The 17,795-nt window shown below is 45.3% G+C and overlaps 1 protein-coding gene across 9 annotated transcripts in view; it reads right to left on the bottom strand.

Moving 5' to 3' along the window:
- The window catches only part of LOC135556451 (nuclear factor 1 C-type-like), a 136,799-nt gene that overhangs the window by 11,775 nt on the left and 107,229 nt on the right, over positions 1 to 17,795 (bottom strand). For 6 of the 9 annotated variants that reach the window (XM_064989664.1, XM_064989668.1, XM_064989667.1 and 3 more), the window contains 2 exons: positions 14,664 to 14,838; positions 9,492 to 9,577 (listed from right to left, as the gene is read on the bottom strand). In XM_064989664.1, the coding sequence (XP_064845736.1) occupies positions 9,492 to 9,577; positions 14,664 to 14,838 (261 nt within the window). Of the gene's footprint in view, positions 1 to 2,915; positions 4,017 to 9,491; positions 9,578 to 14,663; positions 14,839 to 17,795 lie in introns of those variants that run through there. The other 3 variants (XM_064989666.1, XM_064989663.1, XM_064989662.1) reach the window with 2 other exon arrangements.

Consider the following 17,795-nt stretch of genomic DNA (forward strand, 5'->3'; position numbering starts at 1 on the left):
AATGCTGGGCAGGCCATTATTTTGACTACCATGGCAAGGCCCCAATCCACAGGGCAAGAGCAGGGCCAGTTTAATGCAGGGGCTTATCAGGGCTGTAGCCCCTGGGTCCAGGCCTGTGGGGGGCCCAAGAGGCAGCCTAAAAAAATCCTCAGATGGGGTGAGGAGAGGAGGTAGAGGCCCACGTGGGTAACTGGGTGGCCCTGCCTTGATTGGGTAACTGATTAATACAAATTTTAAAAATGAACTGCATAATAAATGTGACTGCTCAATTGTGTGAGTCTGTGCTCAAGCCCGTAGTTTATAAAAGAACAACTGTGATTTAAGTTTTACCACAAGCATATAAGGTATCTGCCAACATTAAGGAAACACCAACATAGAAACTCTATATCAGGTGGCGAGAAAGGAAGGCCCAGGAAAATAATTAAATACTCCAGCTACCCAATACTGTTCACTCTGCTTCTGCACGGCAAGCGGTATCGGTGCATCAAGTCTGACACCAACAGGCTTCTGAACAGCATCCACATGCCATAAGACTGCTAAATAGCTAACTAAATAGCTAACTAAATAGCTAACTAAATAGCTAACAAAATGGCTAACTAAATAGCTAACTAAATAGCTAACTAAATAGCTAACTAAATAGCTAACAAAATGGCTGCACAGACTGAGTCTGAGTTGACCTTGTATTTTATTCTTATTTTTACACTGTCTCTATGCACACTCACAGGGCTGATACTCCAACACATAAAAACAAGCACTCTATCATTTTCTCACACATACATAATATGCACATACAGTTATCCTGCCTCTACACACACCCACTAACATACAATCATCATATAACGTACGCTGCTGCTACTCTGTTCATCATATATCCTGATGCCTAGTCACCTTACCCCTAAACATATCTACCTCTGTCACTCCAGTATCCCTGTCACCTTACCCCTAAACATATCTACCTCTGTCACGCCAGTATACCTGTCACCCTACCCCTAAACATATCTACCTCTGTCACGCCAGTATCCCTGTCACCCTACCCCTAAACATATCTACCTCTGTCACGCCAGTATACCTGTCACCCTACCCCTAAACATATCTACCTCTGTCACTCCAGTATCCCTGTCACCCTACCCCTAAACATATCTACCTCTGTCACTCCAGTATCCCTGTCACCTTACCCCTAAACATATCTACCTCTGTCATGCCAGTATGCCTGTCACCTTACCCCTAAACATATCTACCTCTGTCACGCCAGTATCCCTGTCACCTTACCCCTAAACATATCTACCTCTGTCACGCCAGTATCCCTGGCACCCTACCCCTAAACATATCTAACTCTGTCACGTCAGTATCCCTGTCACCCTACCCCTAAACATATCTAACTCTGTCACGCTAGTATCCCTGTCACCTTACCCCTATACATATCTATCTCTGTCACGCCAGTATCCCTGTCACCTTACCCCTAAACACATCTACCTCTGTCACGCCAGTATCCCTGTCACCTTACCCCTAAACATATCTACCTCTGTCACGCCAGTATCCCTGTCACCTTACCCCTAAACATATCTATCTCTGTCATGCCAGTATCCCTGTCACCTTACCCCTAAACATATCTACCTCTGTCACGCCAGTATCCCTGTCACCCTACCCCTAAACATATCTACCTCCATCACTCTAGTATCCCTGTTACCTTACCCCTAAACATATCTACCTCTGTCACGCCAGTATATAGTATGCTTACTTACTTTATCATGTTCTTCTTATTTCTTGTTTTTATATATTGTGTGTTTTTGTTCTACCTTGATATTTTTAGTATTACATTGTTATTGATTACTGCATTGTTGGGTTTAGAGCTCGCAAGAAAGGCATTTCACTGCATGTGACATTAAAACCTGAAACTAAAGTGCCTTAAAAGGATGTTGCGCCACCACAAGCTGCCAGAAGAGCTTCAATGCCCCTTGGCATAGATTCTAAAAGTTGACCTAAACCATGCCAGGAAAATGCACTACACACCATAACATCCCTTGTTAACTCAAGTGTTTCCTTTATTTTGCCAGTTACCGGTATGTCTACAGTCAGGAACAGTGCAGTTTGGGCAGCATGCGAGACAAACATAGGCTACAGCTTGTTGCTTTGTGGCCATAGACATACAGTGCCTCCGGAAAGTATACAGACACCTTGACCATTACCACATTTTGTTACATTACAGCTTTATACTAAAATGGATTGAAATGCATTCCAGGTGACTACCTCATGAAGCTTGTTGAGAGAATGCCAAGAGTTGCATCAAGAATGCCAAGCGGTCATCAAGGCAGAGGGTGGCTACTTTTAATAATTTGTTTAACACTTTTTTGGTTACTACATGATTCCATGTGTTATTTCATAGTGTTGATGTCTTCACTATTATTCTACAATGTAGAAAATAGTAAAATAAAGAAAAACCCCTGAATTAGTGGGCGTGTCTAAACTTTTGACTGACACTGTATTTATAGTATGTATATATTGGCTCCTAATATTGTACAATCTGTGTGTCGCTTCATTGGCCTGGGCTATTGTTTGTTTGAATTCATTACCAGGTTGATCTCATTTTGTGACGTCAGAGTAGCCAATCACTTCGGTAATTTGTGTGGTATTAAAGAAGATTCAGCTATTCAGTCTTCTGTCATGCAAATGATGTAGAATTGCATGAAATGTGTTTTTAAGAGGCTGATTTTTTTCATACCCTGCAAAAATGATTCCCATGTGTAGAAATCCTAAAAAACGCTTCTGCTCAACTGCAGCCTATGCCACATGGCAAACGTTATTGGCTTTATTATAAAGGGTATTTTTCTTCAACAGTAAATTTACCACGCATCAAATTGCATCTTGGTGGACGCGGGGGGGGGGGGGGGGAGGTGGCAATAAGAAAAAAACAAAGCCCAGGGGGCCTATGATTTCTTAATCCGGCCCTGGCTACGAGTGGTCACTGAATGGTTTGATGAGCATGAAAACGATGTCAACTATTAGCCATGGCCGTCTGTCCCCAGATCTCAACCTAATTGAACACTTATGGGAGATTCTGAAGCAGAGCCTGAGACGGCCTTTTCCACCATCATCAACAAAGCACCAAATTATATAATTTCTTGTGGGAAGAATGGTGTCGCATCCCTCCAATAGAATTCCAGACACTTGTAGAATCTTTGCCAAGGTGCATTGAAGCTGTTCTGGCTCGTGGTGTCCAACACCCTATTAAGATACTTTATGTTATGTTAGCGTTTCCTTTATTTTGGCAGTTACATGTGTCGTATGATAAACAGTTGAACTTTTATGTCTACATCAAGTGCATAAATTCACCATAATGATGTTTTGCTTCAACAATTAATATTAAGAGGGCAAAGAATACCTGTCAGTGTGTTGAATATTATTATGCAATTGTAAACCCTGTGCGTGAGTGTGTGCGTGAGTGTGTGCGTTCACAGCGCATGTCAGTGTTGTTTTGGGCCTACTGTACAGTATGAGACGCCATGTGAATAGTAGTGATTGTGAATAATGCATGACCAGGGTAGTTTTGTGGCCAACTCCAGACACAGTGCTTTATTTTCACAGTGTTCTGCAATCAGTGTCCTCTCCACTAATGGGGCCCAAACACTTCCAGTCAGGACGACCAACCAAATGGAGCAATTAAAAATAATATGGAGTAAAAGAGCTGCTACAGCAAGAAAGATCCCAGCAGGATTCCACCCAAACCTTTAAAAAAACATACTAGGACTTTGGCATTTGCCTGCAGACCACTGAAATCTTACAAAAACAATTGACAGGACTGAATAAAATAAAACACAACATGTACCCTCAGCCCCCATCTTAACATTTTCCACCAAGGTTTATGTCATTTTAACAGCCCTCAAACAGACCTATTTAACTGCACCCAATTGTACTGATTTAATCAAGTTTAAAAAGGAAACTTCTTGCCTATTCCTTGTTAATGCTCAGGGTGATACCTTGTAGTCCATGGCTCCAGCCTCTTAACTCCTGCCTGCCCACTGTTCACCAGGTACACACACACACACACACACACACACACACACACACACACACACACACACACACACACACACACACACACACACACACACACACACACACACACACACACACACACACACACACACACACACACACAGCGAATGATAACACACACACACCGCAGTGAGCCTGCTAGTATGCTTATAACCTCGATGTAGTGGCGCTTCATCATTCACAGATGTACAAATTTGTACCTACTTATCACTGTATTCTGTGGGAATGAGGAGTGAGCTATGGAGCTATGGACAGACTCTTGGAAAAACTTTGAAATGGGGTTTGGAAACAAACTGCTGAGCAGGGTCAGGAGAAACTAAGCCAAAGCCACATTAAAGAGGCAGTATTGTAATTCAGTGGAGTTGCCTGGCTCATAGGAAAGGCCACAATGGAGGTTGCCAGTCAAAGCAGGGGGCGATGAGGGTCTGTGCCAGGGGAGTGAACTTTGGAGGGCCCCTTGCTTGTTGAGTCTATGGGGATAGAGCCTACAGTAATGACTGGAGCTGCTGTCTTCCCCGTGTCCATACAGCTGAGCTCTTAAAGAGTGCAGAGGGTAAATGCCTATACTGTAAGCTACAGGCACCATAACTTAGCAATTGACAAAAAAATGACTGCAGCATTCAACACAGTGTCCAGAGCCTTCTACTACTGGCATAATTTAATCAACAAATGTGTTAAGTTTTGGATCTCATCTATGCAATGAATTAAAATGGCCGCATGCCGTTGCAGTATTTTGGAAGGGGGGAAAATATACAATCTACCTCCGCTCTCAAGAAGCCAGTCATGATTCAATATATTTTGAGTTTACGTTATAGAAACACAATACTTGCCTCAGTGGAGCCCGGCAATTTACATTGTGAATTCCCCCCTCTCATTTAGGCATTTCTGTGGCAACCTCCTGGGTCTCTCTCTTTACAAATAAGCATAAGCTTTGCCAGACCTCTCTGCATTGGGCTTAGACTCCTTCCTCAAAACAGAACACGTCTCTCTCTTTACAAATAAGCATAAGCTTTGCCAGACCTCTCTGCATTGGGCTCAGACTCCTTCCTCAAAACAGAACATGTCTCTCTCTTTACAATATATTGTAACAGTGATGAACTGCTTTGCAAAGGCCCAGATTTAGGTCAATAGCAGCAGCCCTAGGCCTGGAGTCACAGAGAGCACAGAGAGCCCTGAGGTTGTGCTGACATTACGGTCAGTGAAGCTGGAGCAAACAACCAGCTGTGTCCAACTCCTCTTCATACTTGAGAAAGGAAAGACACATCTTTAATGGGAGCGATATGGACATGTAGTAGTGAGACTGGAGACTGTTTGAAGATGCAGTAGTACTGGCCCTATAGTCCAACAAAGTAATGCACAGGCCAAACCAGAGCACAACACACTATCAGCGACATATTAAAGTGAAGTGTGAGGCTACAGTAAATCAATAAAGTAAATCCCTCAATTATTCATGGACTCTCATTGTAACAATTCATGTGACTATGAATGAACTTTGGACAACAGTGAAGGGTGGGGCTGTTGAGCAATCAGTGAAGCAGTAGTTCACTCTATGACCTCTTGGTAGAAGCCTCTCTCCCATACTACTCGTTTCTTCACAACCAATTCATGGTAAATACGTTCATCCAATTGCCTGTGATATGAACGACGCATCTCAACAGTGTAACATGGCAATGAGTATAGTTACTAATATAAAAACAAATTAATACAAAATGTTGAAGACATCTTAAAGTTGAAAGTAAAAGTCCTTTAGGTCCCTTAAAATGTTATGATTTAATGGTGAATTACGAGGAAATAGGAATTACATTTAGAGAACTGAGCAGGTTCCAAATATGCTGCAAAGAAAAATTGGTAGTCTTCTCTTTTGTTTAGGAAAGGCGTTCACCTTTTCTTTCAGCACTCTTGTTGCATAACTTGTTTAATTAACTTCATTATTTGCATATTATACACGCTTCCGAGGAACCAAAAGAACATTTTAGTGATTGGAAAGACAAGCAACCACAGCCATTCAAGGTTAACTGTGGTGAGTGTCTCACTCCAAAAACAATATTTTGTTTCTTGCAAAATGTTTCCCCCGGTGGGGAAAGCATAGCTATGAAAATACAGAGCTGGGACAGAGCTCCACAGTTAGAGGGTAGCAGGAGAGCTCCACAGTTAGAGGGTAGCAGGAGAGCTCCACAGTTATAGGGTAGCAGGAGAGCTCCACAGTTAGAGGGTAGCAGGAGAGCTACCCAGTTAGAGGGTAGCAGGAGAGCTCCACAGTTAGAGGGACGCAGGAGAGCTACCCAGTTAGAGGGTAGCAGGAGAGCTCCACAGTTAGAGGGTAGCAGGAGAGCTCCACAGTTAGAGGGTAGCAGGAGAGCTACCCAGTTAGAGGGTAGCAGGAGAGCTCCACAGTTAGAGGGAAGCAGGAGAGCTCCACAGTTAGAGGGTAGCAGGAGAGCTACCCAGTTAGAGGGTAGCAGGAGAGCTCCACAGTTAGAGGGAAGCAGGAGAGCTCCACAGTTAGAGGGACGCAGGAGAGCTACCCAGTTAGAGGGTAGCAGGAGAGCTCCACAGTTAGAGGGTAGCAGGAGAGCTCCACAGTTAGAGGGTAGCAGGAGAGCTCCACAGTTAGAGGGACGCAGGAGAGCTACCCAGTTAGAGGGAAGCAGGAGAGGTACCCAGTTAGAGGGTAGCAGGAGAGCTCCACAGTTAGAGGGTAGCAGGATAGCTCCACAGTCCCCTCAACGCAGCACACCATTGTACTGAACTCACTGGCCTTACACTGAGTGTTCAAAACATTAGGAACACCTGCTCTTTCCATGACATACACTAACCAGGTGAATCCAGGTGAAAGCTATGATCCCTTATTTATGTCACTTGTTAAATCCACTTCAATCAGTGTAGATGAAGGGGATGAGACAGGTTAAAGAAGGATTTTTAAGCCTTGAGACAAATGAGACACGATTGTGTATGTGTGCCGTTCAGAGGGGAATGGTCAAGTCACAACATTTAATGTAAGTGCCTTTGAATGGGGTATGGTAGGAGGTGCCAGGTCCACCGGATTGAGTGTGTAAAGAACTGCAACGCAGCTGGGTTTTTCATGCTCAGCTGTTTCCAGTGTGGATCAATAATGGTCCACCACCCAAAGGACATCCAGCCAACTTGACACATCTGTGGGAAGCATTGGAGTCAACATGGGCCAGTATCCCTGTGCAACGCTTTCAACACCTTGTAGAGTCCATGCCCCAACGAATTGAGGCTGTTCTGAGGGCAAAAGGGGAGGTACAAACTCAGCATTTGGAAGGTGTCCTTAATGTTTTGTACATTCTGTGTATATTATTATATTACTATGCTGCTTTTAAGGCATTATTTTTTTATATATTTTTTTATTTTACCTTTATTTAACTAGGCAAGTCAGTTAAGAACAAATTCTTATTTTCAATGACGGCCTAGGAACAGTGGGTTAACTGCCTGTTCATGGGCAGAGCGACAGATTTGTACCTTTGTCAGCTCGGGGGTTTGAACTTGCAACCTTCCGGTTACTAGTCCAACGCTCTAACCACTAGGCTACCCTGCCGCCCCGATGATGATGTGATGTTATATTTTCAGAAAAAAACAACCTTACTACTATCCAAAAGAAAATGATGTGATAATTAAAATGTAAATAGTGACACACACACACACACACACACACACACACACACACACACACACACACACACACACACACACACACACACACACACACACACACACCATGCACTGGAGCAGGTTTTCCATCTAAGCCTGAGCAATCAATCCCAGCTTTTTTGCGCAGTGGACGGATCGCTAGAAGAATGACTAGAGCTGGATAGGCTTGACTGTTTCTTTCCCACTCCCTGAAGTCCAAGTGCATCCTGCAATTACATCATGTCTGGTTTCCCTTAGCAACCAGACAGTCCAGGACGTGACCATCCTGAATAGGCTCCTCCATCCCCTCCCCCTCCCCTCCTCTCAGTTAACTGCAATTTTTCTAACTATTGACCTTTTTCACAACTGCCACCAGTTTGACGCCAAAACATTGACAACAAATACATATTAAAATGGTGAAATAAATAAGTGTGTATAAAATATAAAAGGATATTACATGCTGAAACCCTCATGTTAAACACCAATTGTATTCACTAAGTTGAGGGTTTATATTTAGGATAAGGTTTTACAGAATTGTCATTCTATTGTTTATTTTACAATCATTTATTATTTTATATATTTTACATGTGATAAGGTCACACATAGGGCCAACGATAATTACAGACATCTGTGATAATCTGAATTATCCAAAAGGGCCACGAGATGTCTTGTGATAAATTACAAAAAATCCTTGAAACTGACCGGAATTATGGTAGTTTACTGGTAAACGTTGAAAGTTTCCAATAATATACCTTCCCTTTGCAACCTTAGTTACAACAAAATAAAATGTAGCCTGGGGTGTAGCATTGTCCCTGTCTTATTGGCATTACACTGTGTTGGTTACTATTGCATGTGCAGGATCCCTGTGTTCTTTCATGTTTCTCCTGGCCAGATCTGCTGACTCTGCCATTGTGCTTTAGATCTAATTCACCTCTCAAGTTACATTCCTAAACACACACACACACGCAGGTAGGCAGGCAGGCAGGTAGGCAGGCAGGCAGGCAGGTAGGCAGGCAGGCAGGCAGGCAGGCAGGCAGGCAGGCAGGCAGGCAGGCAGGCACATGCACAAACACACCTCTCGTAGCTCAGCGGTCTCTTTCTCACTCATTCTCTCTCTCCCTCTCTCACTTTACATCATCACACGCCTCACTGAGGTGCACTTGCCCTTTTTATGGAGCAGGGAGCACTGCAATGCAGCAGCAAGCCCCAAAAGCCTCCGCTCTGCAGCCACATTGGGACATATAGAGGTACTGTGTTTAGTTGGTCTTTTAGTCTTGCAAAACAGCAAAACAGTGAGACCAACTTTAACGTTTATAGTTTTCCAAATTAAAGACTCATCTATCTCTAAATGGAAGTGACCACGAATGTTAACCGTGAATAACTAGAACCTCACTCGGAGGTAAATGTAAGCTTGAAGAAGAGAGAAATGCTTTTAGCCATGTGAATCTCTCTCACACAGGGAAAAGCCCTGTTACATCAAATGGGTCCTGGGCTGGCCGTGAACATTCAGACCCTGAGGCAGATCCTAGCTAATGCCCTCAGATCTATAATTGAACATAGACATATGGTTTTGATATCAGAGGGAGGAACAAAGCCAGGGGGTGAGAGAGTTTACAGCTCTGAACTGCCATGAGCAACAGGAGTAGAGGCCTTTGGTAGGTATGACATCAGCAACTTTCTTAAATCATAGTGATAAGGAATATTCAAATAAGTATATAGATCAACAAGTGTGTAACAGAAAACAGAGAAATCGAAGTTGCTTTTCTCCAGTTATCTGTGCTCTGTACCTGTGCCTGGTAGAGTCCGCCAGGGTCTCGAGGTCCAATCCCTACAAAGGGGCGGTTGGCAGGGGGCGTCCCTGGAGCTGAGTATGCTGAGAGAGAGAGAGAGAGAGAGAGAGAGAGAGAGAGAGAGAGAGAGAGAGAGAGAGAGAGAGAGAGAGAGAGAGGACATTTAGAACTTCATGGCTTGTTATGTAAATCACTGTAGGCATTAGGGATTGGCAAGTGTGTCGTGCACACCGTTATTTGAAGGGAATTGGCCTGCCTCAGTGTGTTTCCAGACAGGCAGAGTTTGCATATAGACACTAAGTCCAATTGTCATCCAAATTGTCAATTTGGAATATGCATGACTTGGTAATACTTGGCCACAATACAAACCTCAGAGCATATATCCAAACTGATTTTGATCATAACTTATCTTAGTCACATAGTAGGTCACTGATCACATCATAGTAGGTCACTGATCACATCATAGTAGGTCACTGATCACACCATAATAGGTCACTGATCACATCATAGTAGGTCACTGATCACATCAAAGTAGGTCACTGATCACATCAAAGTAGGTCACTGATCACATCATAGTAGGTCACTGATTACACCATAATAGGTCACTGATCACATCACAGTAGGTCACTGATCACATCATAGTAGGTCACTGATCACATTATAGGAGGTCACTGATCACATTATAGTAGGTCACATCACAGTAGGTCACTGATCACATCATAGTAGGTCACTGATCACATTACAGTAGGTCACTGACCACATCATAGTAGGTCACTTATCACATCATAGCAGGTCACATCACAGCAGGTCACTGATCACATCACAGTACGTCACTGATCACATCATAGTAGGTCACTGATCAGATCATAGTAGGTCACTGATCACATCACAGCAGGTCACTGATCACACAGTAATAGGTCACTGATCACATTACAGTAGGTCACTGATCACATCATCGTAGGTCACTGATCACATCATAGTAGGTCACTGATCACATTACAGCAGGTCACTGATCACACAGTAATAGGTCACTGATCACATTACAGTAGGTCACTGATCACATCATAGAAGGTCACTGATCACATCATAGTAGGTCACTGATCATATCACAGTTGGTCACTGATCACATCACAGCAGGTCACTGATCACATCATAGCAGGTCACTGATCACATCCTAGTAGGTCACTGATCACACCATAATAGGTCACTGATCACATCACAGTAGGTCACTGATCACATCACAGTAGGTCACTGATCACATCACAGCAGGTCAATGATCACATCATAGCAGGTCACTGATCACATCACAGTAGGTCACTGATCACATCACAGTAGGTCACTGATCACATCACAGCAGGTCACTGATCACATCACAGCAGGTCACATCATAGTAGGTCACTGATCACATCCTAGTAGGTCACTGATCACATCACAGTAGGTCACTGATCACATCACAGCAGGTCACATCACAGCAGGTCACTGATCACATCACAGTAGGTCACTGATCACATCACAGTAGGTCACTGATCACATCATAGTAGGTCACTGATCACATCACAGCAGGTCACTGATCACACCATAATAGGTCACTGATCACACCATAATAGGTCACTGATCACATCACAGCAGGTCACATCACAGCAGGTCACTGATCACATCATTGTAGGTCACTGATCACATCACAGTAGGTCACTGATCACATCATAGTAGGTCACTGATCACATCACAGCAGGTCACTGATCACATCATCGTAGGTCACTGATCACATCACAGTAGGTCACATCATAATAGGTCACTGATCACATCACAGCAGGTCACATCACAGCAGGTCACTGATCACATCACAGTAGGTCACTGATCACATCACAGCAGGTCACTGATCACATCTCAGCAGGTCACAGATCACACCGTAAGAGGTCACTGATCACATCATAGTACGTCACTGATCACATCATAGTAGGTCACTGATCACATCACAGCAGGTCACTGATCACACAGTAATAGGTCACTGATCACATTACAGTAGGTCACTGATCACATCATAGTAGGTCACTGATCACATCATAGTAGGTCACTGATCACATCACAGTTGGTCACTGATCACATCACAGTTGGTCACTGATCACATCACAGCAGGTCACTGATCACATCATAGCAGGTCACTGATCACATCCTAGTAGGTCACTGATCACACCATAATAGGTCACTGATCACATCACAGTAGGTCACTGATCACATCACAGTAGGGCACTGATCACATCACAGCAGGTCACTGATCACATCACAGCAGGTCACTGATCACATCACAGCAGGTCACTGATCACATCATAGTAGGTCACTGATCACATCCTAGTAGGTCACTGATCACATCACAGTAGGTCACTGATCACATCACATCAGGTCACATCACAGCAGGTCACTGATCACATCACAGTAGGTCACTGATCACATCACAGCAGGTCACTGATCACACCATAATAGGTCACTGATCACACCATAATAGGTCACTGATCACATCACAGTAGGTCACTGATCACATCATAATAGGTCACTGATCACATCACAGTAGGTCACTGATCACATCATAGTAGGTTACTGATCACATACCAGCAGGTCACTGATCACATCTCAGCAGGTCACAGATCACACCATAATAGGTCACTGATCACATCATAGTAGGTCACTGATCACATCATAGTAGGTCACTGATCACATCACAGTAGGTCACTGATCACATCATAGTAGGTCACTGATCACATCATAGTAGGTCACTGATCACACCATAATAGGTCACTGATCACATCACAGTAGGTCACTGATCACATCATAATAGGTCACTGATCACATCACAGCAGGTCACATCACAGCAGGTCACTGATCACATCATCGTAGGTCACTGATCACATCACAGTAGGTCACTGATCACATCATAGTAGGTCACTGATCACATCACAGCAGGTCACTGATCACATCATCATAGGTCACTGATCACATCACAGTAGGTCACATCATAATAGGTCACTGATCACATCACAGCAGGTCACATCACAGCAGGTCACTGATCACATCATCGTAGGTCACTGATCACATCACAGTAGGTCACTGATCACATCATAGTAGGTCACTGATCACATCACAGCAGGTCACTGATCACATCATCATAGGTCACTGATCACATCACAGTAGGTCACATCATAATAGGTCACTGATCACATCACAGCAGGTCACATCACAGCAGGTCACTGATCACATCATCGTAGGTCACTGATCACATCACAGTAGGTCACTGATCACATCATAGTAGGTCACTGATCACATCACAGCAGGTCACTGATCACATCACAGCAGGTCACGAATCACAACATTAATAGGTCACTGATCACATCATAGTAGGTCACTGATCACATCATAGTAGGTCACTGATCACATCACAGTAGGTCACTGATCACATCATAGTAGGTCACTGATCACACCATAATAGGTCACTGATCACATCACAGCAGGTCACATCACAGCAGGTCACTGATCACATCATCGTAGGTCACTGATCACACCATATATATAATAGGTCACTGATCACATCACAGTAGGTCACATCACAGAAGGTCACTGATCACATCACAGCAGGTCACTGATCACATCATAGTAGGTCACTGATCACATCACAGTCGGTCACTGATCACATCACAGTAGGTCACTGATCACATCACAGCAGGTCACATCACAGCAGGTCACTGATCACATCACATTAGGTCACTGATCACATCACAGTAGGTCACTGATCACATCACAGTCGGTCACTGATCACATCACAGTCGGTCACTGATCACATCACAGTAGGTCACTGATCACATCACAGCAGGTCACTGATCACATCACAGTAGGTCACTGATCACACCATAATAGGTCACTGATCACATCACAGTAGGTCACTGATCACATCACAGAAGGTCACTGATCACATCACAGCAGGTCACATCATAGTAGGTCACTGATCACATCACAGCCGGTCACTGATCACATCACAGTAGGTCACTGATCACATCACAGCAGGTCACATCACAGCAGGTCACTGATCACATCACAGTAGGTCACTGATCACATCACAGTCGGTCACTGATCACATCACAGTAGGTCACTGATCACATCACAGCAGGTCACTGATCACATCACAGCAGGTCACTGATCACATCATAGTAGGTCACTTATCACATCCTAGTAGGTCACATCACAGTAGGTCACTGATCACATCCACAGCAGGTCACTGATCACATCACAGCAGGTCACATCACAGCAGGTCACTGATCACATCACAGTAGGTCACTGATCACATCACAGCAGGTCACTGATCACACCATAATAGGTCACTGATCACATCACAGTAGGTCACTGATCACATCATAATAGGTCACTGATCACACCATAATAGGTCACGGATCACACCATAATAGGTCACTGATCACATCACAGTAGGTCACTGATCACATCACAGCAGGTCACATCTTTGGTCACTGATCTATGGACAGTTAAGCACTGTTCATTTATGTCAGCATCCAACAAACTTTGTACTGTAACTTTCCAATACAGATTGACTGAATGGATCACTAATGGAAGCTGACATAGTGGAGGAACTTGCAGAGATTTCAATCAAAATCCCACATGAGGATTTATTGGTATTGTTACAGCGCCCTCACGGCAGTAGGTACGCATATTGATCTGTCCTGTGTGTCTCTTAATTAGATGATGGTGATTAATGACGGTAGGAGTAGGAGTTGTATTACAGGTCTGCAATGCCTGAATGCTTTCTCTCTCTCTCTTTCTCATAAAGGATTGAGAGACAATAGCTTCACCCTTCAGGTGCTGAATCATTTATGCTTTGTTTTTTATAATCACATCCAGCACATAAGTGTGATGGGTTGAGGGCACAGGTTTTAGAAAATGACATGAATCATCCAATCAAATTAGCCATTATCTGTATAACAACCCTACACACACACACACACACACACACACACACACACACACACACACACACACACACACACACACACACACACACACACACACACACACACACACACACACACACACACACACACACACACACACACACACACACACAAAAACAATAGTCACCGAAGACCTAGAGGCTGGGAGTAGCAGGCTCACCAACGGCCCACTTACTGGGTGACGTGGGGGAGTTGGCTCCCCCGTCCGAGGTGGTGGTGCTGGACTTGGAGTCGGAGGGCAGCGTCAGACGGGGCATGCCGGGGGGCGGAGGGGGCGCCAGCATCTGGGAGGAGATGTAGTGACTGGGCAACTTCACTTGACCACTGCCATTCAGCTGTGAGGGGAGAGAGGAGGGAACACGTCAGCTGTGAAGGGAGAGAGGAGGGAACACGTCAGCTGTGAAGGGAGAGAGGAGGGAACACGTCAGCTGTGAGGGGAGAGAGGAGGGAACATGTCAGCTGTGAAGGGAGAGAGGAGGGAACATGTCAGTTGTGAAGGGAGAGAGGAGGGAACACGTCAGCTGTGAAGGGAGAGAGGAGGGAACACGTCAGCTGTGAAGGGAGAGAGGAGGGAACACGTCAGCTGTGAAGGGAGAGAGGAGGGAACACGTCAGCTGTGAGGGGAGAGAGGAGGGAACATGTCAGCTGTGAAGGGAGAGAGGAGGGAACACGTCAGCTGTGAAGGGAGAGAGGAGGGAACACGTCAGCTGTGAAGGGAGAGAGGAGGGAACACGTCAGCTGTGAAGGGAGAGAGGAGGGAACATGTCAGTTGTGAAGGGAGAGAGGAGGGAACACGTCAGCTGTGAAGGGAGAGTGGAGGGAACACGTCAGCTGTGAAGGGAGAGAGGAGGGAACACGTCAGCTGTGAAGGGAGAGAGGAGGGAACATGTCAGTTGTGAAGGGAGAGAGGAGGGAACACGTCAGCTGTGAAGGGAGAGAGGAGGGAACACGTCAGCTGTGAAGGGAGAGAGGAGGGAACACGTCAGTTGTGAAGGGAGAGAGGAGGGAACACGTCAGCTGTGAAGGGAGAGAGGAGGGAACACGTCAGCTGTGAAGGGAGAGAGGAGGGAACACGTCAGCTGTGAAGGGAGAGAGGAGGGAACACGTCAGCTGTGAAGGGAGAGAGGAGGGAACACGTCAGCTGTGAAGGGAGAGAGGAGGGAACATGTCAGTTGTGAAGGGAGAGAGGAGGGAACACGTCAGCTGTGAAGGGAGAGAGGAGGGAACACGTCAGCTGTGAAGGGAGAGAGGAGGGAACATGTCAGCTGTGAAGGGACAGAGGAGGGAACACGTCAGTTGTGAAGGGAGAGAGGAGGGAACACGTCAGCTGTGAAGGGAGAGAGGAGGGAACACGTCAGTTGTGAAGGGAGAGAGGAGGGAACACGTCAGTTGTGAAGGGAGAGAGGAGGGAACACGTCAGCTGTGAAGGGAGAGAGGAGGGAACACGTCAGTTGTGAAGGGAGAGAGGAGGGAACACGTCAGCTGTGAAGGGAGAGAGGAGGGAACACGTCAGTTGTGAAGGGAGAGAGGAGGGAACACGTCAGCTCTGGGGGAGTTGGAAGGAATAGGGGAGCATCACTGCTGTAGCACAGATGGTAGAATACAACATGCCACTGCACTGGTCCTGTCTCTCTTCAACTATTTCTCTCTCTCTCTCTCTCTCTCTCTCTCTCCATCAGCACTGTGTGTGTGTGTGAGTGTGTGTGTGTGTCACAGGAGGTTGGTGGCACCTTCATTTGGAGAGAACGGGCTTGTGGTAATGACTGGACTGGAATCAGTGGAATGGTCTCAAATACATCAAATACATGGTTTCCAGGTGTTTAATGCCATTCTATTAGCTCCGTTACAGCCATTATTATGAGCCGTCCTCCACTCAACAGCCTCCACTGCTGTGTGCGTGTGTATGTGGGAATTAGGGAGGGAGAGAGGAGGGAGAGCGAGTAATGTCCAGAGCACTGCACTGCTCAGCTAGTCATCCATCCACCCGTCCATCCATGGCTGCTCTTCCCCTGGCTGGCCTGGCTTTCTCCAGAGGAGAGGACTGCTCACTCACTGTCCTCCACAACAATGGATGAGCAAGTGAGTCAGCTCCATTGTGGTGCCGTGCACTCGTCCTGTGTGATTGCCTGGCTGCAGTCGCACTGCAGCAGGGGGAATTTCAATGACTCTGCAGAAACTTGGCCGAGCAGAGCCCAGCGTGGCTGCTGCTGGGGACACTTCTGATACAAGTAAAAGTCTATCCTCTCCTCTCTCCCTGTGTCAGACTTGTGCACTCTGCCAACATCAGCATCACTGCCAGAGACGTACTGGAATTTCCTTCAGGTTCATTCCTCTAGTGCAGCCCCCCCCCCCCATTTCCCTCCGTTCCTTCACCTTCACCCCTTTCAAGTCAGTACAGAAACAGTACGACAGCTCCATTGAGCAACCTGGCTTGTAATTCCGGCCTATTTAAAGCAGGGAAGAGGAGTCTTTCGCATGTGGTGCAGTGGCAGGTCCTCTCAGGTCTGTGTCACATATTGGTAATGAGTGTAACCATGTCTGAGTAGCTGGTCTGGTCCCAGGATCAGCAGGGCTAGCAGGCTGAGTCTAAACAGAGCAGGAAGACTGAAGGCTTATTTTCCTCTATGTGACGGGAGATTCACCACGACTGTACTACTAGACAGCCACCACATTGAATAACGGTAATAATCGAAGAAGTTGGCTAAAACACATACAGTTATTACAATGATTTTATGGCTAGAGATCTATTGATTTGTTGCCGTCTTCTGGGAGAGTTAATCAATCTGAGAGTCACGCAGGGTTGTGGCGGCTCCATCCTGCAGTCTGGAGCCGAGGGGAGGAGGAATAACAGCCACGTGAGGGAAACCTGCCGCTCTCTCAGGTTACGTCACCTACAGGAGAGTATCCCCAGTCCACTAGTAAAGACCACGGTGGGGGAGAATATGGGAATATAAGGGCATTTCATACAGTCTACAGGTCATTTGAGACAGGGTGACGACATAGGAAACATGAAGCATGAAGGAATTAAATATCAAACAAATGATTAGGTGAATCTATAATAGCTGCTGCCTCTGTAAAAGCTAATGGTGATCCAAATGAACAAACAAACAAATTCATATAAACAACAAATGGAAATAACACAGTTCTCTGAATAAACCACACACCCTCTGAGTGAGTGAACTTTAATTAACATTACCTCAAACTTAAGGTCTTGCCATGAAATCATGGTCCAAAGACGATGTCACACTACAGGTTCTGCTAGATGAACACATAAAACATGGTAAATTGGAGG

This window comes from Oncorhynchus masou, chromosome 15 (assembly GCF_036934945.1).
Source record: "Oncorhynchus masou masou isolate Uvic2021 chromosome 15, UVic_Omas_1.1, whole genome shotgun sequence".
NCBI classification, from domain to species: Eukaryota; Metazoa; Chordata; class Actinopteri; order Salmoniformes; family Salmonidae; genus Oncorhynchus; species Oncorhynchus masou.